We start from the raw sequence: 26,112 nt of genomic DNA, 5'->3' as shown, positions 1-26,112 counted from the left end.
TCATTTGGCATTTTCTGTACTTTCACATTTCCCTGACATTATTCATTCTATTCAAATTGTTTCAAGTTGTCAAATTATCAACGTTTAGATTATACTCTGCAAATAATTAATGCAAAATTGATTTTGAGATCAAAACAGTATGTATAAATGTTAAAACAATTTAGCAATAGATCATAATAAATTGTTCAAAGTTGGCACGGGTTGTGGTCTCCGGCCGAGAATTATCATGTCACACATGAAACACTCAAATGCCAAGGTGAAGGTCATTTGTTCTCAGTATCTTGTATGGCGCCATGACAGTCTAGAACTGTCTGTCCTCGACGCCCCTTGGAACCAACGAGATTATTATTGCTGGAATGGGAATGCTCGCCCATTCTTTCTAAAATGCTTGTGCCAACTGTTGGAGGTTCTATGGATGTTCCTGATGTGACCATGGACGTTGATCAAGAGCATCCCATCAATGTTCGATGGAGCTTATATCTTGAGACCTTAAGGGCTATGTAAGTACTTGAATGTTGTGGTTTCTTCAAAAGTGGTTGTTAGAATTGCTGTGTTGTATTGAATCATTATGTCTGTTTGTTTTATGTGGCCGAAGAATTATCATAACGTGGCGACGTTAAATTGACAGGGATTTGTTAAAAGTCTGCTTTACCGGTATGGGAGATGGTCGACCACATCCTTACATCATCGCCACCAAACTTCTCCGCCTCCTATATGAAGTTATGAGCATTACCTTCCCCACGACGCCTTCCTACTAATCCAAACGTAAACCTAACTGGTATTTGGTATAAATTTTGTATATCATCAAAACTCCGCCAAATATTTTACAATCTGTGCACTTTTGCACAGAACTAACTAAATTTAACACATTAAAAAAAACCTTGAACACATTTACATGAAGAGCTGCTTTATGTCAAGTTCAGTGCTCGAAAAAAATATTATCTGAAAATCAATTCAATTAAACCAAAGATTGCACAAAACAACAGTGGTATATTTGACACTATGTACATAAATATAAGTAACATGCACGAAGATGAAAATATCATGTACATAGATGAAAAAGTCTTCAACGTAAAGCATCATCCTTGCAGATGATAATTTATCTTTAGGGCCACGAATTAGTTTTACGATTATACTTAAAATATGTGAAACTAACATCTAAATGCAACAGGATGAAAGGTTTCTGTGTCAGTATAGACTATAGACTTATCACCTTTACCTTTACTTGACCAAATGGGACATATTGGCACCAAGCATACTGAAGAAATTGAAGTGTTCTATGAGATTTCCTCTACCAAATGTCCACAAAAACAGAAAATAATCTATCTGAAGGTATCCAACAGTAGGATGTCAATCCTGGCATTTTTATCAGTGGTATGTTTCGTATGACCATCGGAAACAGAAATATTAATACTTTAAATTAACAGACGTTCTGTTCAAAGACACTCCAGCCAGGCGCATCCACTGTGATGTCACTGCTGCTGCTCACGTTGTAAGAGATCTCGCAGATTCCACCGAGTTTACTGTAGTTGAAAAATGGACAGGAGCCATATTCCAAGCAGGATCTCGCACATTGGAGGACAGATGTGGTTTGTACCTCGTGAGGGTTCGGCAGGACTACCTTTTTGCCAGGTTGCTTTACAAACTGGGCATCTGAAAATAGGTATCATTTCATTCATATGTTCGTTTCAGAATGGCGAATGCTAACAGCAGAGAAGTACACGCTTAACCCTTCCGTACCCGTATTTTCATTACTTAATTTCACAGTTAGTTTACAATTCTACACCAAACCCCATCTGGGGACTCTCAGTGATAAACTGAACATTAACCAAACACATGTGACGAGAATGACTACGACATGCAAATGAACAGACTCAATGCAAAGCGTTACCCCTGACTGTCTCTTCCTGTTCTCGTGATTCATACACCTCGACCTCGCACAAAAAGATGGGACTGTCTTGGGTAAAGCGCACAAATCGTCCTCTTACTGGCGTGGAGCAGTACACTGTCTCCGCCACAGCTTCGGTGAATCTCCCGTTGTACTCAGCGCAAAGGTTAGGACACTGCGGATCTTGGAATACGTCCAAACGGAATTTGTTGGGTATGCCATCTGAACAAAAAGAAATTTCGTGAAATTATGACACCGGTCAATATTAGAATCAATAGTTGTTAAATTTTAGCACATGAACACGTTAATACCTTCAGTCATACCTTGAAGAAGTATGGGTGACTTAATAACAGGATGGAAACAGGTGGCAGAAGGTTATAGTAGCCACCAAAAGAAACTGCTCATAGGAAATCAACATATAATTTGGAACTATATGTGTACATAAATCCAGACATAAACACATTAATTAGTGAACGGAATTGAACATACATGCACCCGCTGTTTTTCAGCATGGACACGTAGACATGCACATCTCCGTACACTTCGGAATAATTAACGGTTAATGTAATACAACGCCACGACTGATGACTACAGGACGTCTTGTGGCTCCCCTATTTCCATTGCCACCATAACACCATTTCAGCACCATTGCCACGTTATCAGAATAATGGCACCCGTGAAGAGCCACCTCCTCGTGGTGGGTAACGCTAAGAGCTCTTCAACCCCCGTGTTGATCCGGGGGCATATTGGTCCACAACACCCCATTGCTGGTCTTTTAGGCCGAATTGGGCAACCCGTTCGCCGTGGGTTGCGCCCCTGTGTCGGTAGAGGACGGGAGTCTGGTGGTTGAGATCACTGGTTCCAGGGCCCGATTTAAGTAATCGACAGGGCACGCCAAGCCCCGTGTATGTATATTTTGATACACAAGTTTCAGACACTTAGTAAAACTTTAATGTTTTGTGAGATGACTTGGCTTATGATTATGTATTTGAATTTGAAAATATTTCACTTTTGGAATTTGCCTAGAGTCCTATACCCAGAAGGCGGTGGCTCTTGGGCCAATCTTGTGGTGTAATTACTTATAATTATTCTGCTGGAGTATATCATCCATGAATGTATCGTTGGTGCTGCAAGTCGTAAATCCACTTGTTATTAGCATTGTCTATATGATACTCCGTGGTGGGTGGGGAGCTTGGATGACGAACCAATATACCGCGAATCATGGAATACCAAACCCCTAACAAAAACAACAAAAGCAAACGTCAAATGGAAAATGATTATCAACAACCCTCTATACACACTGATTACTGGCCACGTCTTTTGGTTATCGAGACTCATGACAAGACTCTTTTAAAATTAAATCCATTTGCAATTTCTAAAGGTGTCCCTGGCATAGCAGGCGAAGTAAAAAACATCAAACACTTGCGCTCAGGATCGCTGTTAATTGAATGTAAAAGAAAACAAGCTACCAACCTGTTATCAACTGATATGTTTATTGGAGTCCCTGTGTTAGTTTCTGCTTACAGAACGCTGAATACCAGAAAAGTTATTGTTCGAGACCGAGATCATCTTCTCGCAGACATGACAGAGCTCGATATAGTATCAGAGATGAAAGATCAAGGAGTTTCTTACGTCAAACGGTTTACAACCCGGAAAAACAATGCTCAATTTTCTGCTTCAAATCCTCCAAAGTCAATCAAGGCAGGTTACTGCAATCTGAACGTTGACTTGTATATTCCAAATCTGCGCTTCTTTAAGTGTCAAAAGGCACCCGTGAAGAGCCACCTCCTCGTGGTGGGTGCTGGGTAACGCCAAGAGCTCTTCGACCCCCCGTTGTGGACCCGGGGGATATTTGGTCCACCAACCTGTTTGCCGTGGGTTGCGCCCCTGTGTCGGTGGAGGACGGGATTCTGGTGGTTGAGGGCACTGGTTCCAGGAACAGTGTTCCTCTGCCCAACACACCACTTCGGCCCTTACTTCACCTAGACGGGTGGTTGAACTTGCCCGGTTCAATCAATCGGCTGGTCACGCCAAGCCCTGTGCATTGATTATATGTAATTGCACAAAATTTGATTTGGAATTGTTGCAATTTCGGTCTTGGCACCCTTTGTTCATTTACACTAAATTTGTAATATGTTTATCATGAACTTTGCCTAGAGTCTTAATGCCCAGAAGGCGGTGGCTCATGGGCCAATCTGGTGGGATTTATCTTTTCAAGATTTTTTCTGCTTGAGTATACCCTCCTAGTATCCTTGGTGCCGTCTGCTGGAGATCCACAGACATGAGGCATCGTCCTTGTTGACACTCCATGGTGGGTGGGGAGCTAGGAGGATGAATCATATATATTTCTATCATGGCACCCCCACTCAAAAAACGCTCACACGAATCTGATAATTCGTTGTCTTCAGAAGATGAAGGTCAAGCAATCTTTAACAATCCGGATAATTGGCCTCGATTTCTAGTTATGTGTGCTCCTGACGGTGGCTCTTTAAAATTGAATCCCTTTGCTGTATCAAAGGGCATTGAAGGTTTGGCCGGAGATGTGAAGGACATCAAAAAGTTGCGATCTGGTTCCCTGCTAATCGAGTGCAGGAAACAAATACAGTCAAATATTCTGCTCAAAACAAAGTCTTTAGCAAATGTTCCTGTGGAGGTGTCCCCTCACAGGACGCTAAATAGCAGCAAGGGCATCGTCCGGGATACTGGACGTTGCCTTTCAGACATGAGCGAAATTGATATCATGACTGAACTGCACTCCCAATGAGTAAGTCAGGTCAAACGCTTTACAGTCAAAAAGAATAACGAAGTTATCAAAACTAACAAATATCTATTCTCGTTTTGTTTACCAGTACACCCACAATCTTTGAAAGCAGGGTATTGCAACTTGAGGGGGGAGACTTTTATCCCCAATCCCTTAAGGTGTTACACTTGTCAGTAGTATGGTCACGGAGCCAAGTCCTGCCACAATCCAGCTGCATGTCATCGATGTGCTGGACCATGCGAAGACAGTAGCCTTTGCGACAAAACACGTGTTTGTGTCAACTGCGCGGGTTGCCATCCTTCTTCATCCAAGGAATGTCCTTCCTGGAAGTTGCAGTCCAGAATTTCGCGAGTAAAGCATGAGCGAAACGTGTCATTCTTTGAAGCAAAACAGATTGTTCTTACACAAGAACAATCAGGTCCGAGTTATGCTGCCACTGTTTCTGCTTCTGTTAAGGCCTCTACATCAAAACATGTCTCATGTACTTCAGTTGGTTGCCAAACCGACTATACGTGGGCTAGGACTTCTGCCCCTACCTTGATAACTCCTGAAATTCAAGCGAGACCTCCAAAGGTGACTTCCAGTGTTCAAACCATGCCTTCACAAACCATCATTCAGTCCAAGGCATCTTCTGAGAAAGACAAATCGTCATCTCAGAACCAACCATCTAAATCATCTGACACAAGTGCGAAAGTGACTGTGAAAAATCCATCCAAACCTAACTATCAAAACAGAAAGAATCAAAGCAACAGACCCCCAAAGGGGTCGAATAACCAGGTCCAAATTTATAATAAGTTTGGATCCCTTGAGGACATGGATGTGTCCGACCATAGCCATGGTAGGACTCATAGCTTGTCACCCTCAAGGAAGGTGAGGGGAAGATCTCCTGTTCATCCGCCAAAGAAGTAATGTCTTCAACTATAATTCAATGGAATTGTAGAGGACTCCGGAATAATTTAAACGATTTACATCTATTAAACCAAGATTTTACACCTTCAGCGTTCTGCATCCAAGAAACTTATCTGAAACAAACATAACTTTGACTTCCGTCAGTTCAATGCATATCACTGTTTTTCTCCTCCGGGTGATAGAGCTTCTGGTGGATCATCCATCCTGGTGAGGAACACTGTCATCCATAGCTCAGTTCCACTCAAAACAAATCTTCAAGTCGTTGCTGTTCGACTTACATTACAGGTTGCTTTTACTTTATGCTCTTTGTACATTCCGCCTTCATCGGCTGTTCAACTAACCGATCTGCAAGCTCTTTATGATCAACTACCTAAACCCTGTATAATCATGGGTGATTTAAATGGCCACAACCCGCCTGGGGTGGCACTAATACAAACACCAAAGGTAAATTACTGGAGGAATTTATTTCCAATAATGATTTATGCATTTATAATGACGGCTCAAATACGTATTTACATCCTGGCACAGGAACATATTCAGCTCTTGATTTGTCTATTACTGACTCCAAACTATTGAGTGAATTCGAATGGTCGGTCAGTCCAAGTGACCATTTCCCAACAATACTGAAACCTGTGAATCCATCTGATGTTCCTCCATCATCAAGATGGAATTTTAATAAGGCTAAATGGCCTTTATATGAAGCTCTCTGTGCTGACAAACTCAAGCCTCAACTTTTTCATGATATTCCTGATGCCATACAATGTTTTTCAGATGAATTAAATAACATAGCTGACGAGTGTATCCCAAAGTCCTCTGCAATTCCACACGTACGAAAACCATGGTTTAACAACGAATGCAAACAGGCAAGGAAGGCATGGAAGAAAGCTGAGCATTATTTCCGTCGCCATCCTATGGTCCACAATTTAGATAAATTTAGAATTTTAAACGCTAAAGCACGACGTACTTTCAAGCAAAATAAACGCCACTCTTGGCGAAACTATGTCTCAAAAATCAATTCGCGCACACCGATATCAAAGGTGTGGAATATGATCCAGAAAATCAAGGGTAAGGGCTCTAAATCTAGCATTCACCATCTCAAAGATGGGAATCAGCTATTGACTGATAAATCAGATATTGCAAATAAACTTGGTGAGACGTTGGCCAAACATTCCTCCTCATCTAACTATGTACCTGAATTCCAAAAATATCAAAAACAGCAAGAAAAGAAAAGAAAGCTATTAATTTCAATTCAGATAATGGGGAAGATTATAACGAAACCTTTTCAATCCACGAGCTTCGTACTGCTCTTGATCAGGCTCATGATACTGCTTCCGGAGCTGATAACATACATTATCAACTCCTGAAGCACTTACCAGAATCTTGTTTAGAGACGCTCTTATCTATTTTTGATGACATTTGGACATCTGGAAATTTTCCTTCGTCGTGGCGGGACGCTATTATTGTTCCCATACCTAAACCTGGACGTGATCATACTGATCCCTCTAATTATAGACCAATTTCACTGACTAGCTGTGTTTGCAAAACCATGGAACGTATGATCAACAATCGACTTGTTTGGTACTTGGAAACCAATAACCTTATAACTAATATACAATGTGGTTTCCGTAAAAACCGTAGTACCATCGATCATTTAGTACGTTTAGAGTCTTTTGTGAAAAATGCCATAATCGATTTAGAAAAAGCATACGACACGACATGGAAACATGGGATTTTACAAGATTTACATGACTTTGGATTACGAGGCCGTTTGCCTCAATTTATATCCAACACTACTTTGGATCTCGTGTGTCAATGTGACAATATCACTTTCAGTATCTAAACACTGCAAGCCACACGCAAGTAATTCATATACCTTCCATAAGTGTTTAGTAGTCCAATCACTGTGACTGAACACTCCAGCAGTGAAGAGCGGCATTCTGTCAGAACACCTGATATGTTTGTCATGGTATTTGACATTAATCTGAATCCAACTCGTTGATAAGACAACGTCACTTTCTGGGGCAAGTGACAAAAGAACATTGCATTTTCGTTGGTTTCCTTTACAGAAATTATCCCTTTTCTTGGGACAGGTAGATTGTCTAGTTGTGCTCGTGATCTGCCATGACTTTCTAATTTATGCACCTAGACATTGCATAGGTAATGCACAATTATTCCATTTTATTTTGTAAGCCTTTAGTAATCTAATCACTGACAAGACATCTTAACAGTGACAAGTCACATTTTATCAGACGTGTTATGATTGATATTTGACACTAATCTTGACCCCGTGTAACAAGATAGCACTAACAAGGGAACATTGTGCCTTCGTTTCATTTACACCAGCTACACCTCCTTGTTTTTTAAGTAGTAATGGTTTGTGCATTGGTTATCTCTTTATCTGCCATTTATACGTTGTGTTGGTCTAATAATCAATTTCAGTATCCCCGTTGAAGCAATGTTATATAAGAGTTCACAAGCACCCCGTGCAAACCATGGTTATCAGTGCTTGCACACGGGGGCCGAAGCTACTACATGAAACTTGTTAGATTTGTTTTCTAAAGAGTCACTTTCAGTCTAAATTAACCTGATTTATGCGCTCAAGTACTGTAATGTAAAATGCACGGCTCCTTTTCTATTTTTTATAACATCATAGTAATCGCTAATTATACTTTGGAATTTGTTGCGGGTACGGGTTGACCACCCAAACGACAGCTTCCGATGAAGCATGTTTTACTATTTGTTGGTTTCTTATTAATTATAATTCCACTACGTTTTGTTACTTGTGAAAAATACACAAATTCTCGAAGTCATCAAAATGTCAGCATCTCAACCTATACCATCTTATTTATATCATATCAATTGCGAATCATGAATAATAAATAATGGGTTTCCAAAGAGTCAAAATTATTTCCATGAATTGTAGAGGCATTGGCGATAGTCTTAAGAGAAAACAAGTATTTAGATTCCTCAAAAAGAAATAAGCGTCGATATATTGTTTACAAGATGTTCATTTTACAAAACAACAAGAGCAGTTTATCAAACAACAATGGGGTTACTCGGAATGTTATTTTAACTCATTCAAATCAAACGCGAGGGGAACGGCAATTCTTTTCAACAATAATTTTGAATTTTATGTTAGTAAAGAATATCCTGATGCAGAACGTGGAAATTTTAAAGCCATTGATATTGAAATTGAAAATAAGACATATCTGCTTATAAATGTATACGGCCCAAACGAAGAGTCGCCTGAATTTTATGAACAAATAATCAACATTCTAAATGAATCTGACTCGGAATTCTTTATTCTTTGTGGAGATTGGAACTGTGCTTTAAATCCTATACTTGATCAATTTAATTATAAAAATGTAAATAACCCTAAAAATAGAGCCAAAATAAAGGATATTATAGAGTTATATGATTTGAAAGACCCTTGGAGACTACATAACCCAACTGAAAGGAGGTATACCTGGCGTCAGCCTACTCCTTTAAAACAATCACGTCTTGATTATTTCCTTGTTTCTCACAATCTCCTCTCTTCAGTAGAATATACCAGCATAGATCCAGGTTTTAGAACTGATCATTCTCTCGTAGAGATAAGTTTGCACTCAAATGAGGTCAAACGAGGTAAGAGTTATTGGAAGTTTAATAACTCTTTATTAAATGATCCTGAATATGTAAAACTAGTAAAAAATACAATACACGAAACTTGTGAGGAATACGAAAACCCCGAAGGTTTTGGAATTTCAGATCAACTTTTATGGGAAATGATATTATGTATGGTCAGGGGTAAAACCATACTATATTCGTGTAGTAAAAAAAAGGACAGAGAAAAAAATGAAAAGAAATTATCTGAAAAACTCGCAATTATGACAATAGAGTTAGATGAATCGACAAATACTGAAGAAAAAGAAGAATTACTGCATTATATAAATGAAATAAACTCCGAATTAGAAGAAATTAGCGAAATAAAAGCAAAAGGTAGTTTTATAAGGGCAAAGTCTAAATGGATAGAAAAAGGTGAAAAGCCAACAAATTTTTTCTTAAAGTTGGATTCGAGGAATTTTTTAAATAAATCTATTGCTGAACTTGAAACAAAATCCGGAGAAATAATCTCTAATATTTCAGACATTTTAAATGAGACTAAAACGTTTTATCAAAATCTCTACTGTGAAAAGGAAACTTCTCAAATAGATCTCGAAGATTTATTTCCGAATAGCCACAAGGTTAGTGATGAAGTGGCAGAAACACTAGAAGGCGAATTAACATACGGTGAAGTTCTTAGTGCTTTGAAGCGTATGAAAAATGAAAAAAGCCCGGGCCCTGATGGTTTCACTGCAGAATTCTTCAAATTCTTTTGGCGGGATTTAAATGTGTATCTTATAAAATCGCTAAATTATGCTTACAGAAACGGAGCTCTATCAGATACACAAGTTCAGGGTATCATCACTTGTATTCCGAAAGAAGGCAAACCTAAAAAGTTTCTAAAGAACTGGAGACCCATTTCATTACTCAATATTGTGTACAAACCTGCCTCTGCAGCTATAGCAGAGAGAATAAAACCAACTTTAACCACATTTATCAGTGAGGAACAAAAAGGCTTCATAAAGGGTAGATATATGGGAGAGGTTACAAGACAAGTGTATGACGTTATGGAATATGTAGATACCTATCAGATTCCAGGCTTGTTAATGCTTATTGATTTCGAAAAGGCTTTCGAATCTTTAGACTGGCGATTTATTCAAAACGTTTTCGCTTTTTTTAATTTCGGCCCTTCCATTCGAAAATGGATAAAATTGCTCTATAAAAATTCTGAATCTTGTGTATTAGTAAATGGTTTTGCTAGTCCCTTTTTCAAACTAAGTCGAGGTTGTCGCCAAGGAGACCCAATCTATCCATATATTTTCATAGTATGCACTGAAATATTAACCAGATTACTTAAAAGAAATAAATCTATCAGAGGATTAAAGATTGGATCTATTGAACAATTATTAGCGCAGTTCGCAGATGATACTTCCTTAATGTTAGATGGTACTGAAAGGTGCTTGCAAGCAGTCGTGAATACATTAACCTTTTTTGCACGTTTTTCTGGTTTAAAAATTAACATTGATAAAACAAAGTTGATTTGGATCGGTTCCAAAAAACGTAGTCCAGCCGCCATAAGTGGTATGTTTGAACCACTCTATTTAATTACTCTTTTTGCTGAAACTTTGTTTCTCGATGTATAGTATTGGTCCAGTTACCATAAGCAGGTTGTTTGAACCATTTTATCCAATTAGTCCTTTGATGAAACGGCTTCTCGATAGATGAAAATGCTCGTGCTGCCATAAACAGTTTGTTTTCATTGAAGTATGTGTTAAATGACATATTATGTATGACATGTATGATTTGCTGTACAACAAAAAAAGTGGAATAAAAAAAAAAAAAAAAATATATCCAACCTTTTAAATGACAGGCAATTTCAAGTCCGAGTGGGTTCAACCCTGTCTGACCATTACAATCAGGATCAGGGTGTCCCACAAGGCAGTATTTTGTCTGTCACATTGTTTAGTATCAAGATAAACAGTATATCAAAGGTTTTAAACGATTCAATTGATGGATCACTTTTTGTGGATGATTTTAATATTTCTTGTCGTGGTAAAAATATGCATACTATTGAACGGCAATTGCAGTTGTGTTTAAATAAAATAAATAAATGGTGTCTGGAAAACGGCTTTAAATTTTCCAAGGCCAAAACTAATTGTCTACACTTTTGTAGAAAATATAAACCGCATAAAGATCCAGAACTATCTTTAAATGGCACTCCCATCAAAGTTGTTAAGGAGGCCAAGTTCTTGGGTCTAATTTTCGACTCCCATTTAACTTTTTTGCCACATATTAAATCACTTAAAGCCAAATGCCTGAAGGCACTCGATTTGTTGAAAGTTGTTTCCCTAGCTACCCTCCTACACCTATATCGATCATTGGTCCGCTCGATACTTGATTATGGCTCCATAGTATATGGTGGAGCCTGCAAAAGCAACCTAAAACTACTTGATTCTGTCCACCACCAAAGCCTAAGACTTTGTCTTGGGTCCTTTAGAACCTCTCCTATTGATAGTCTATATGTTGAAGCAGATGAGCCTTCTCTTACACAACGTCGTATCAAATTATCTTTACAGTACATTACTAAACTATATTCTAGCGAGTCTAACCCTGCATTTAACTGTGTCTTTAATCCCCTCTATGAGGATTTATACAACAAAAAGCCTTCTCTTGTTCCGCCTCTTGGGCACAGAATTAAACCATTCCTTTCTGCTGCCGGAATTGAGCTGGAGAATATATCTCCTTCTCGTCTTCTTTCTTCTCCTCCTTGGCAATTGGTGAGGCCAGACGTTGACTTAACATTAACCACATTTAAAAAATCCGAAACTAATGATTTACAGTATAAACAAGAATTTAGTCAATTAAGAAATAAATATTATACATATAAATCCTTATTTACAGATGGATCCAAGGATGGTGGCGCGGTGGCTTGTGCCACTGTCATTGGGTCCAAAACAATATCTTCCAGATTACCCAATGACAGTTCAATTTTCACAGCAGAAGCAAACGCAATACTAACAGCTCTTAAATATATTAATAAACACCGTAAATATAAACAATATATCATCTTTTCCGATTCTCTTTCGTGTCTTCAGGCTATAAAAAATCTTTCTTGCAAACATCCAATTTTATTGGAAATTATTGAATTGTACAATGAACTTGCTACTGGCCAATGCGACATCGTCTTTTGTTGGTTACCCAGCCACGTTGGCATTTCTGGGAACACGATGGCTGATATTGCTGCTAAGGCAGCCCTCAACAAATCTGTGACACCACTTCTTATCCCATACTCTGATTATAAAGCCAGCATTAGAACATACATCCGCGATCTAATGCAAAAGAAGTGGGACACCCAAGTAGGTATTAATAAATTACATGCAATAAAACTCCACATTGGTTACACCTACTTGGGTTGTCAGTCCAGATTTGAAGAGGTCATTATGCGACGATGTCGCATTGGCCATACCAGATATACTCATGAATATTTATTGAAAGGCGAAGATCCTCCGTTTTGTATCCCTTGTGATGAAAGGATCACGGTAAGGCATGTCTTGCTTGACTGCATTGAATATTCCATCACAAGGGATATCTATTTCAAATCCAAAACTCTGAAGGATCTTTTTAATAATGTCAGTTCTCATTTAATTATTGCATTTTAAAAAAAAATTAGATTTGTTGAGTGATTTGTAAATAGATATATATTTTATTATTGGTAGTTTAGATTAGTAACTGAGATTGTTAGTGGCTGTATCCTCAAAGGGGTTTGAAGTATTGTAAAATTATTGTCCTCCTGAGAGGGTACGAAAGTCCCAAAACATTTAGTCAATCTAAGTGTACCTGCTTTTTAATCGTAGAATAAGTGTGTTTTTAATTTATGGCTAGATTTCTCTTCTGTCGCCAATGGCTGAAGGGATGGTGTAAATCCAACTAGGGTCCATGCAGGTAGCAAAAGTAATGTAAGTCCCCATGGTTCCTAGTATGGTGATCTACCTTCAGTTGTTGGCGATCTATAGCCCGTTTTTATATTGTATTGTCTTCGTAAATAAAATAGTTTTACATGTTCATGCTAGTTTTAGACTCCATCTGTGATACTCTAGTTATTTTACAGTCCTTCGCTGACTGATTCTTTAGCAACTTTAATTTATTATTTATATAAAACATTTCTCGTCACTATATGGCTGAAATATTGCCGAGGTGACGTTAAATTCTAACTCACTCACTTAAGTGTCAAAAGTACTGACATGGTGTTAATACTTGCACATTGTCTGTTACATGTTCTCACTGTGCTGAGGATACACATGTAACAGAATATAACAGAAGATTATGACAGTACTTACAAAAAAATGTGCAAACTGTTCTGCATGTAATTCGTCCTTTTCTAAAGAATGTCCAATTTGGAAAAGGCAAATGGAAATTAATCAAATACAATTTTTCAGGAACGTCAGTTTTGCTGACGCAAAAAGAATGTACAATCTACTGAACACACTGAAACTTAGGCCCCCGTCACCAAAACATCTGAAACGTCCTCAAATGACCCTCGCTCTTAATTACTTCGTCAAACTGATGTCAGACTGACCTGACATGGGTAAATACAGATGTTCCCTAGTCTGTCTCTCCTGAACAGTCTACTCAATTGTATTTCAAACAATTAACACTCGTTTTCAGTCCGATAGACATGAAAAACAAGCTGCAAAATCGAAATTCAAGACAAGAACAGAAAATTCCAAATCAAATCGAACACCTAAAGGGTCAGATAATAAAAAAAAAATCTGTTTAACAAGTTTGGATCACTGGAGGAAATGGATGTATCTGATCACATCCATACAAGGGCACATAGCTTGTGACCCTCAAAGTGCGGGTAGATCCTCAATTAACCTACCTAAAAGATAGTACATTCCAAAATACAGTACAGTGGAATTGTAGAGGATTAAGGACCAATTTTAATGGGTTACAGCTATTAGTCCACGATTTTGCACCATCAGTTTTCTGTCTGCAGGCAACCTAACTTGTGCAGACAGATACTTTATATTTAAGTCAGTTAGTTGCATATAATTAGTTTCACCTCCGGAGGGTCTTCAAACCTTGTAAAGCAGGATGTTATTCATAGTCCTGTAACACTCACAACTAATCTCCAAGCTGTTGCAGTGAGACTTACTCTTCACGTTACCTTTACATAGTTACCTTTACAGAGCATAAGCTCTCTGTATATTCCGCCTTCGTCAACACTCCAGCAGTCTGATCTTCAAGTTCTCTATGACCAACATACTAAACCTTGTATCATAATGGGTGATCCCAATGGCCACAACCCGATCAGGGGTGGTACAAACACTAACTCTAAAGGTAAACTATCGGAAGATTTTATCTCCAATAATGTCGTGTATATACAATGACGATTCAAGCACTTATACAAGATGGAGTTTTATCAAGGCAGACTGGTCCTTATTTCAAACTTTCTGCACATCTAAACTAAGACCCGAATGTTTCAGTGATATAACTGATCCAATTCAGGTTTCTTCTGACGCTTTTAGCTGATGAGTTTATACCAAAGTCCTCTACTCCACATGTACGGAAACAATGGTTTAATACAGATTGTAGGCAAGCCAGAAAAGCGACGGAAAAGGCAGAGAATTATTTCCGCCATCACCCAACCGTCCACAACTTAAATAAATTTAAAATACTCAGTGCGAAGGCACTTCGAACCTTCAAACAAAACAAACGGCACTCTTAGAGGAACTATGTCTCCAAAATTAATTCACGTACACTAATGTCCTTTGCCAAGCGCTTTGAGCATGCAACCTGGATGGACTATAGCGCTATACAAATACCCATATATAATGTCCAAGGTATGGAACATGGTTCAAATAACTAAAGGCAAAGGTTCAAAATCTGCTGTTCATCATCTTAGAAATGGTGATAATTTAATTACTGACAACTCTAAAATTGCAAATGAAATTGGGGAAACTCTTGCTAAAAGCTCTTCATCGGCAAATTATGTCCCTGAGTTGCATAGATATCAGAAACAACAGGAACAGATGAAACGTAATTTTGAACTAAATAATGGTGAATATTATAATGAAGGGTTTTCATTACATGAGCTATATACAGCTCTTAAGCAAGCTCATGACACTTCAGCGGGTGATGACAATATCAATTATCAGCTACTGAAAGACTTGCCTGAACCATGTCTGGTCACACACTTCTAGGTATATTTGACACAATATGGACGTCTGGAAATATTCCTCCTTCGTGGCATAATGCTACTGCAGTCCCTATGCCGAACCTGGCCGGGATCATACTGATCCTTTCAATTACAGACCGATATCTTTAACTAGCTGCGTCTGTAAAAACCATGGAACGAATGGTAAATAACAGATTAATTTGGTATCTGGAAACCAATAACCTCATTACAAATATTCAATGTGGTTTTCGGAAGAATAGAAGTACTATTGATCCTTTAGTACGCTTAGAATCCTTTGTCAACAATGCTATTATAACTAAACAACATGCCGTATCAATATTTTTTCTTATCTTGAGAAAGCACATGATACTACTTGGAAGCATGGCATTTTAAAGGATTTACATGATTTGGGTTTGCGAGGTCGTGTACCTCTTTTTATATCACAGTTTTTAAGAGACAGGCAAATTTCAAGTCCGAGTGGGTTCAACCCTGTCTGATCATTACAATCAGGATCAGGGTGTCCCACAAGGCACTATTTTGTCTGTCACGCTATTTAGTATTAAAATAAAAAGTCTTTCAAAGGTTTTAAGTGATTTAATCGATGGATCCCTTTTCGAGGATGATTGTAATATTTCTTGCCGTGGCAAGAACATGCAAACTATTTAGAGACAATTACAAATATGTCTCAACAAAATTCATAGATGGTGTCTGGAAAACGTGTTTAAATTTTCGAACTCCAAAACCAGTTGTATACATTTTTGTAGGAAATACAAACCCCATAAAGACCCTGAATTATCATTAAAGGGCACACCCAACAAAGTTGTCAAAGAGGGTAAATGCCTTGGTCTCATCTTGGACTCGCATTTAACCTTTCTGCCTCATATCAAACCTCTAAAAGCCAAATGCCTGAAGGCACTCGACTTGTTGAAAGTCGTTTCCAATTCAAAGTAGGGAGGGGACCAAACTAGCCTCCTTCATTTTTATAGATCACTGGTCCGATCGAAATTTGATTTCGACTCCATCGTATATGGTAGGGACTGTCCAACACCAGGGTCTAAGACTTTGTCTTGGGTCTTTCAGAACCTCTCCCATTGACAGTCTCTGCGTCGAGGCCGATGAGTCATCTTTAAAAACTTCGCCGTATCAATTTGTCTTTACAATATATCACAAATTCTAATGAATCCAATCCTGCTCACAACTGCGTGTTTAATCCTCCTTACGAGGATCTGTATGATACAAAAGTCTTCACTTGTTCCACCTCTTCGGATAAGAATCAAGCCATTCATTTCTGTTGTTGGCATTGAGCTGGAAAATATATCTCCTTCCCGTCTTCTTTCTTCTCCTCCTTGGCAAATGGTTAGGCCACAAGTTGACTTAACATTGAGAACATTTAAAAAATCAGACATACACATCCTTATTTATAGATGGATCCGAAGATGGTGGCGCAGAGACTTGTGCAACTGTCGTTCGATCCAAAACAATATCTTCTAGAATACCGGATAACAGCTCTATTTTTACAGCAGAAGCAAACGCAATATTAACAGCTTTTAAATATATTAGAAAACACCGTAAATATAAAAAAATACATAATATTTTCAGACTCTCTTTCGTTCCTACAGAGTATACAATAACTTTACCTGTAAACATGCACTTTTAATTGAAATTATTGATTAATATAATGATCTTTCTACTGGCCAATACGACATCGTCCGCTGTTGGATACCAAGCCACGTTGGAATTTCTGGTAACACAATGGCCGATTTCGCTGCCAAAGCAGCCCTCAACAAATCTGTTACACCACTCCTTATTTCATACTCTGATCACAAAGCTAGAATTAGAACTTACATCCTTGATCTGATGTAGTAGAAGTGGGACACCCAAGTAGTTATCAATAAATTACATGCAATAAAACCCTTTATAGCTAAAATACATGGAATTATCATGAAACGGCCCTCCCATTATCAGAAATTTGCGGGCCGCTGCAAATGATATTGGACCGCTCAACCTTAACGACGGGCCACTATCAGTTCTGTTGTCAAGTGACGTCATAGAGGGTGCATGGACTTACGGTTCATTCGACATTAATTGGCTTTCGACTGGAAGATATTCTGGGTCAAACAAGCCAAAGCAACCCGGATTCCCGCTTTAAATAGCGGTAATATTGGCTTTCTTGTTGTTGCTAACCTTAACAATTGCATTATTAGGGCTGTTGATGGACCAAAACCGAACACTGACATAGTTTGACATGTTGCAGGCTATGGTCTTGACAAATGCCAAGGTTGAATATCGTCACTTTGTGTTGTGACGTCACTTGAATTGTTCGATGACGTAATTGCATTCGGGCAGTCAACCCCGTCAGAAGTTGATTTGGGTAAACTTACAGTCAAATTTCTTTATTGTTTCCTTTTTCTTTTCAACACAAGTTCCATGTATTTTAGCAATAATAACGGTAATGCTATTTTTGAGGGCATTATCATTTGCAGAAGCCTTCGGTCTTTTCAACTGCCCTCCTTCAGTTAATGGAAGACCTCGGGCTTCTGCAAATGATAATGCCCTCAAAAATAGCATTACCCTTATAATATTGGTTACACCTACTTGGGTTGTCAGTCCAGATTTGAGGAGGTCATCATGCGTCAATGTCGCAATGGCCATACCCGTTATACTCACAAATACCTGTGAGTTAAAAGGTGAAGATCCTCCGTTTCCTTGTGGTGAGAGATTCACGGTCTAGCATGTCCTGCTTGACTGTGTTGAATTCTTCATCATAAGGGATAAATATTTCAATGTGAAAACAGTTTAGGATCTTCAATACCACTGTTAATTTTCATTAAATTATTATTTTTTTAAAGAAATTGATTTAATTGATGAAATTGGATTACAATGTTTTGTAGATGGCTGTATTTTAATGATTGTTAGTTGAGATTCGTAACTTAGATTTTAGTGGCTTTACCCTCAAAGGGGTTTAAAGTATTGTAAAATTATTGTCCTCCTGAAACATTTGGTAAATTTCAACTTACAGATTCTTTAAACGTAGTAATTTTGTATTTTAATTTATGGCTAAATACGACTACCATCGCCAGCTGCTGAAGGAATGATATAAATCCAGCTAGGGTCCATGCAGGTAGCAAAAGTACTGTAAGTTCCCATTGTCCTCAGTATAATGATCTTACCTTCAGTTGTTGACGATGAATAGCCCATTGTTACCTTGTATTGTCCCAAAATAGTTTTTGTACTTTTGAAGATATATGCTAGCTAGTTTCTACCTCCTTTTGTGCTAATCTAGTAATTTTACTGTCCTTCGTTGACAGGGTTTAATAATATGTTATATGTGTGTATTATGAATTCAGAACTAGTTTTAGTCACGATATGGCTGAAATATTGCCTGTGTGACTTTAAATTTAACTCACTTACTCACTATAAGAGTAATAATGAAGTTGCCGATTGCTCGGGTGCAGGACGTCATCGCGTCACATCGCCAAGACAGTACTGATGGAAACGGGTTGACCGATCGCCAGCAGAGGTGACCACTGCTCAGACCATTCCAGGACTTTGGCATGTCACACAGCGATTATGCATACTTCGTCACGGGACATGACCACGTCGTCTTACCATACCACCTATCCTTACGTAACGTCATCGAGAAACCGTCAAAGGTGGTGCTGAAATTACGTCCGTCAACATCGGTTGTGATGGAAGACTGTTATGTTTTACAGACAAATCCAAACTTAACAGCTTCCATAGTGAAGGGCGTCAACGTGTAACAGACATCTTGGGGATGTTATGATCAACTTGTGTCATCGAGAGACGTCGCTTTAGTGGTATTTTTGTAATGATTTGTGGTGGGATAGATTCACGCCAGAGATAAGTGTGAGCTACAGTGATCACACTCCCGGATCAGTGGCAATTCCGTTCCATCAAGATCATGTCCCAGTATTGACATTCCAACATGACCCGTCCCACCTTCTCACGGTTAAGGTTGATGCTGCTATTCCTTACCAGTAGAGTGTTAATAATCAATTACCGCTTTGACAGCAGATTCACCATATCCCAACCCAATTAAGCACGTACGGGATGAAATGGAACGACCTCCGCCATATTCGCTTTCGCGATTTGACAGTAAAGTTACTTAGAATAAGGCAAGCAATTCCACAAGCCTTCGATGTCCATTTGATACTCCCTGATACTCGTCGATGCACTGCTGTTCTCGGTGCTCACCGTGGACATACGAGTTGCTGCGTTTATATATATACATACTATACACGTGTCGTAATCAAAATTGCCAAGTTCTGGGCTGAGACTTTCTCGCCCTTGCTCCTGAATCCGTGGGCTCTCAGAAGAACATTAACTTTCAACATAGACAACATAGTCTACCACGTTCCCGTCACAATACACATACCATTCATTTGTCACGTAAACAGATACATCAGAGACGCAAAAGTGAGATGCCACACTCAACACTCGGAAGGTAATGGAGGACAATAGCCATCTTGCTCGAGAAAATGCATTTTACGCACGGTAAAGGCCATGAGCAAGTTCCACAAGCGATGTTAGGACTACTACTATCGTAAGTGTAGGTGAAAGTATGGCAGTTATTATCACGTTCATGCTACGATCGCTTTGTGTAACCGCACAAAAACAACAACATATAACAAAACCAAACAAACGTAAACCCTCCCAAAACAAACCCACAAAACCAAACAAAGAAAACAACAACAAAAATAAACAAACCCAAAACCAAATGTAACAAACTCCAAACAAACCAAAAACATACAGCAAGTTGCGCCACTAAAGCTGAACATTCAAAGCCCTCGAGTGTCCACAACAAATATGGCTTCAACAGAAAAATGTTGTTTCAGTGTCTAAATGTACCTAAACTTTTCCCGGATTGTTATACGTACGTGGGTACTCCGCAGGGGTGATCCTGACACGGCCCACTCTGACAGTCACCTGCAGATCCACCTGCCACCATCCAGGTTGAGCATACGATCCTCCGACTTCAACGTAGGTGCATTGGGGACCAGTAATATTGAAGCCGTCCACTGCCCGCTCTGGGCCTTGACCAGTGTAGTCGATATTCATACTATGGTTGGCGGGACGCAGAAGAGCGAGGTTGTTGTCCCCTGAATAGTCGTGAAAGCACAACATATTATGCCTTTGAGCTAGTTTTAAATAAAAGCAGTGAGAGCCTAGTTATTGTACTAACCTCGCTTACAGGATTTTGGATATGTCTGAAACATTGCTGAGGTGACGTTAAATTTCAACTTGGTCACGTTTACCGTTTCTGATTAACAATATGATCGAATTGCGTTACAGCCCAAAAACTGAGTCAGTGACGTCAAAGGTTGAATCAAAGTGACAAAGTTATGACAAATCTCCACTTACGATTCCGTCAATTTCACAAACGTTTAGCAAGTGTCCTTGAAAGACATTCTCATCAATGAAGCTATTGAGCTTGACGAGTTTCTGTTATTTCAAGAAACCAATGACACCTAGCTAGTGAAGCTGATACACTGGGTCTGCAACTGTGGCGGTGTGGAAGGACACAGACTTGAAAGTGCCAAAATATAGACAACCCTGTAAAACAGACACTTCTCACAATACTTTGGGTCTAACACGTTGCCATCGTGATTCACAGACCATTCAGCTGTCACATAGTGACGCCGAAATAGCACAGATTCATCAGAATAGTTGGATGTCACAGTCAACACTCGGTGAGGTGGCAGTAGCCATCTCTCTCGCGAAAGTGCAATACGCGCCATGTGTACTGGACTGGGGGAACCTACAGAGGCCAGAAGTGCTAAAATCTTGACGGAGAACCAACAACATCCATCACCAAAGGTTGATCCCGAGGTACAAGGTGACACCTCTGTCAGGTATCGAAATTGAATACTGTGCGTTACAGAATAGAAAGATTTTGCTATAAAACGAGATATCATGGACATACTAAATGGGATAGAAGTCTCCACATTATGAGAATGTGCATTTCTTCATATATGTTCACGTTTTTAAACTTTAAGAGACACTGATGTTTTTTATAATCGTTTTTATAATGTTCAAATCGCGTTCAATGATTTTTGCGTATTTATTACATTCCGATTGCAACACACTTATCATGTAACCAATGCTACTCCTTTTTATTGACGTTAATCACATGTACGAGTACCTCAACGTGACCCAATTTATCTAATGGCTCATGCGGATTTACCTTCTATGAAATGTTTGTATGTCTTTTTATATGAAAGTTTCATTAATTACCACAAATCACCACCCTTGACAGAATTATTGGGTAAGAGTGTAAGGAAAATTGTTTCGGCGCCTCCCATCACAGAAACTAATTACGTTTTGCAGCGCTGGCCGGCAATATTCTGCCTCTAACGTCAGTCACATCATTGGACCACACTGTGATATATAAATCATGAATTATTAACACATCATTCACGTCTTGGGTGTGTTAATTGAGACCACTAATCTAGAAGTCTCACACCTGTATCCCTAACATGCTTCTCCATGTTCAACTGTTATTGCGTCGTTAACATCTTAATTCTCGCTCATGGTTAATAGAGTCAACTGTCGATGAATAATTGCATACATGAGTTTTTCAGCTATTTTTACATTGCGCCTTATTAAACCATTTATACGGCGTTTTTCTCTCCTAATATCACAACCTGAATTTGAATCTGTATTGATGTTTGTGTGTACACGTATATGTAAGACGACTTTTGAATTTAACCCAAACTTCTGAATCGAGTATTAAATTGATATCCAATCTAATCATCAAATTATAAATAAAGTGTAACACCCAATATGTATCTATCATACAGTCTGAATTCTGCTAGGTGCAACAGTTGACTCCAAGATCGATAATTCACCGTTTGCAGGTCAACAAAGAATTAATATTAAGAAGCCATTTGAAGACCCAATGTAGCAGCTGTTCGATCATAATTGAAATAGCATTCTGAATATTTGAATTTCAAACAAAAACAAAGACACTACAGAGAGCAAGCAAACAAACCAACAAACCAACCAACCAACAAACAAAATACTTCTGTGGTTTCCGATGAAATTTTCTGGGTTCTTCAATGATAAATAATAGAAGAAACTATGATCATTTATAGCTTGTTGGGATTAACGAACGATATATGCTTACCTGCAACGCTCCCCACCGTAAGGACGATTAAACAAACGGCAGACTGCATTTTTTCTGATATATGTTGATACGAACAGCTCTGTTTGAATGAAACAGACAGGTCTTTCCAGATTGGATTTCACACAAGCACTAATTTCAAAATGACAAGAAGACATCTATGGAGTTGAGTAAACCGTATCAAAACACCTTTCAGACCTTCGTCAATACATTCATTATTCATGGATCAGAATACCGTGAGGGAAAACGTTTGAATCACGCTTAGGAACATTTCAATAAATGAACATGTTTTGTCGGTAACATTAACATTCAGTATGGTTACTGACAAGAGTCTTGGTGGACATACTGGCCGCAGTGCATGAATAAATTCGTATGTAAATCTAAAGACGTCCCCTTGACGCCTTGTCTGTGAAAGAAGTGTGCTGATTACGGTTTGATATCTTTGTCGTACTTTCTGAATCAGTGGGTAATAAGGACAAATATTGACATCATGTACTTGGAAGCGTTAACAATATGGAGGATATCTCGTGTGTCTTATGAAATCTGATGTATCTGTCCTCGTGTGAGTTGACAATGTGAAAATATCACATTTGACGTCACTCGATGACAGATACATAATATTTCACTATTCAAAATAATAGTTCATTAAACAATACTGGTCCATGTGTTGACATTATCAACAAGAATGCACGCATTGTTAATTCATGATTCATAGTCATCCTCATCAAAAAGTCTGCTTACATAGCAATTTCTCAGTGACACATGACATATGATTCTCTGGACCCTACCCACAATCAGAACGAGTGAGTGAACGAGCTTAATTTTAAAACGCTCTTAGCAATATTCCAGCAATATCACGGCGGATGACACCAGAAATGGGTTTCAGACATTGTACCCATGTGGGAAATCGAACCAGGGTCTTTGACGTGACGAACAAATGCTTTAACCGCTGGGCTACCCCATCCCCCCTAATCAGAATGAACACAAGATCTTACTCAAGACACTCCGTGACAATCACGAAATCAGCATGAAGAATAAACAGAAAGCTCTTCAACAATGGGCACCTTTTGTCACCTGGCTCCCCTACTATGGAACCGTCAGCCACACAAGACTTGTAAAGAAACAACCCAACAAGATGTAGTGTAACAGTTCAGGAGAGGATCAGTATTCCAAATACCATTGAAGCCACAGTCAAACCACCATCCACCCTCAAACAAGATAGGAACAGTAGACCATATCTCGTGTAATTTTGGACACGCTTATATGAGTGAAACATCCAGATCCATTACAATCCGAATTATAGAACATCACGGTTCAGTATTTAAACTTAACTCAATGACACAATCAACACTATCTGACCATACCCATGACCACACTGACTGACTGACTGACTGGGTTTGGTTTTACGCCGCTTTTTAGCAATATTCCAGCAACATCACGGCGGTGGCCCATGACCACAGCATCCAGTGCAACAAAATTAAAGTCCTTAGTAACAGCATCAGAAAACTCCAAGAAGCCACTCACATGAAAAGACTTCAGTCATCAATCAACCTTGACCAAGGCTAACGCATACTCCCAGCTTACCGGCAACGTATCAAAAAGTCAGACATAATCCTTCTGTAACATATGTTATACTGCTACACTTTCTCAGTGTACAGGTTCAGATTTCAACTCCACACTCGAGCACCTAAGCCACCACACACAGTCACGCATTCACCTCGGCTTCCACAAAAAACTGAAGTCCTACAACTGGTAGTCTGGATCACCTACTTTGTGTAGCCCTCTGACGAGTGCAAGTTGACACCTATGGCCGAAAGATAAACATTCTGTGTTTTTACACGACTGGCTTCATTTGGAAGGACCTGATTTACCTTAGGCTTCTGCAGTGTATACCCATCATGCTTCTCGGCTCTGTTATAAAACACTGCTACATATCTGCGTATATGTCTCCTTATGCTACCCTGTACATCACTTGCACAATAACGGTGTTAGAATCTACGTAACATCGCTCCGCATTGTTCATCCATATATTTTATCCTTACTTAGTTAAATACGTCCAAAAATATGTAAAGTCTGCACCACAGACAGGGGTAATAGCTGGGTATAATTGTACAAGTCCAACTTGAATACATTTATAATGAGAACAATGAGTGAGGATACTCCTTTGTTACAGTTCTGTTCACAATGTCGTCTAACAGCCTCATAGATTTATAGATGTTCAGCTGTTGCATATTGTTGCCCATTCATTATCACAGTATTATCCCAAGACAAACACTAAGTTACACTGTTGATAAATTAGTAAGTGTCAGTGTTAGGGTGAATGTTGGAAGTGCAGTGTTCTCAGTTAAACACACGTGCAGAGACAAACCATGTGTTATTTGACAGGCATAGATAGTACTGCTTCCGGGTCAGAATTGGTCTCCGAATTATTGCTTAAGCAGCACAAATGTGTGACACCGCTTCTGAATCCCTACAGTGATTATAATCCTGTAATTATAGGTTTCATCAAAGATCTAATGCTAAAAATGTGGAAGAGCCAAGCAGGTATAAGTGAACTCTATGAAATTAAACCACCTACTTGTTACGCCTACTTTGGCTGGTAGTCCAGATTTGTAGTGGTCATTTTGAGACGATGCTGTATTGCCCACAGCAGATACATTCACGAATATGTATTGGAATGTAGTGTATCTCTTGTGATGAAAGAATAAGGGTCAAGTATGTCCTGGTTGACTATTTACAATATTTACTATTAAAGTTACAATATTTACTATTAAAGTTACAATATTTCAAATCTTTTAGCAATATTCCAGCAATATCACAGCAGGGTACACCAGAAATGGGCTTCACACATTGTACCAGTGAGGAGAATCGAACCCGTGTCTTCAGCGTGACGAGCGAACGCTTTAACCACTAGGATACCCAACCGCTCCTCATCTATGAAATATATGTGTATTGGATTCATTCAATCATGAAAATGAATTAACTGGTTGCATATTTTAATGTATAGACTTAATTGTGCTATAAATCGGTATTATATGGTTATTGGCAGTGCCCTCAGCTGGGTTTGAAGTACTGTAAAATTATTACCCCCTGAGGGGGACAATCGTTTTAGAGTACCTCCAACCCTATCAAGGGTATACAGACAAACAGTCCAAGTTCATAGCCATATTCCAAATAAAACATATCGTCAACAGGTATCGAATAATTCAATTTCCGTTAAATAGTCAATTAGTAAATGAGAAGTAATTTTGTGAAAAAAACATCCTTCAAAGGGATGATTTGAAATATTTGTCCCAGTCGCAATAAAATCAAAGCAACAAATATGTGTTGAGAGAGATTCTGAAACTGTCTGCAGGGGGTCAGTATCTCTCTCACTTGGCATCATGGGAAAACCAGAGACACCTTCAACAAGACAGAGACCTTCAACAAGCGGGCCACCATCTCTATCACAATCCGGAAACAAAGCAGGTCACCATCTCTATCACCAAGACAGACATCTTCAACAAAACGGGCCACCATCTCTGTCACCATCCGTGGCCCTAAGACAGACAACTTCAACAAAGTGGCTCACCATCTCTGTCACCATCCGTGAGCCCAAAACAGACACATTTAACAAAGCGGGTCACCATCTCTATCACCATCCGTGAGCC

The 26,112-nt window shown here is 38.9% G+C and overlaps 1 protein-coding gene across 1 annotated transcript; it reads right to left on the bottom strand.

Moving 5' to 3' along the window:
- Positions 1 to 1,265: 1,265 nt before the first annotated feature.
- LOC124266723 lies at positions 1,266 to 22,592 on the bottom strand. The gene is made up of 4 exons (XM_046701516.1): positions 22,466 to 22,592; positions 20,217 to 20,438; positions 1,892 to 2,110; positions 1,266 to 1,653 (listed from the first exon to the last, which is right to left on the bottom strand). Exons 1-4 carry the CDS (start codon positions 22,512 to 22,514, stop codon positions 1,421 to 1,423), a joined length of 723 nt encoding a protein of 240 aa, XP_046557472.1. The 5' UTR covers positions 22,515 to 22,592; the 3' UTR covers positions 1,266 to 1,420.
- Positions 22,593 to 26,112: the final 3,520 nt, after the last annotated feature.

Source organism: Haliotis rubra, unplaced genomic scaffold (genome assembly GCF_003918875.1).
Source record: "Haliotis rubra isolate DU_JTF1 unplaced genomic scaffold, ASM391887v1 Scf1276, whole genome shotgun sequence".
In the NCBI taxonomy this organism is placed as follows: domain Eukaryota; kingdom Metazoa; phylum Mollusca; class Gastropoda; order Lepetellida; family Haliotidae; genus Haliotis; species Haliotis rubra.
Note: the sequence above shows the minus strand (reverse complement) of the source record. Positions and strands in the feature narration are given on the sequence as shown.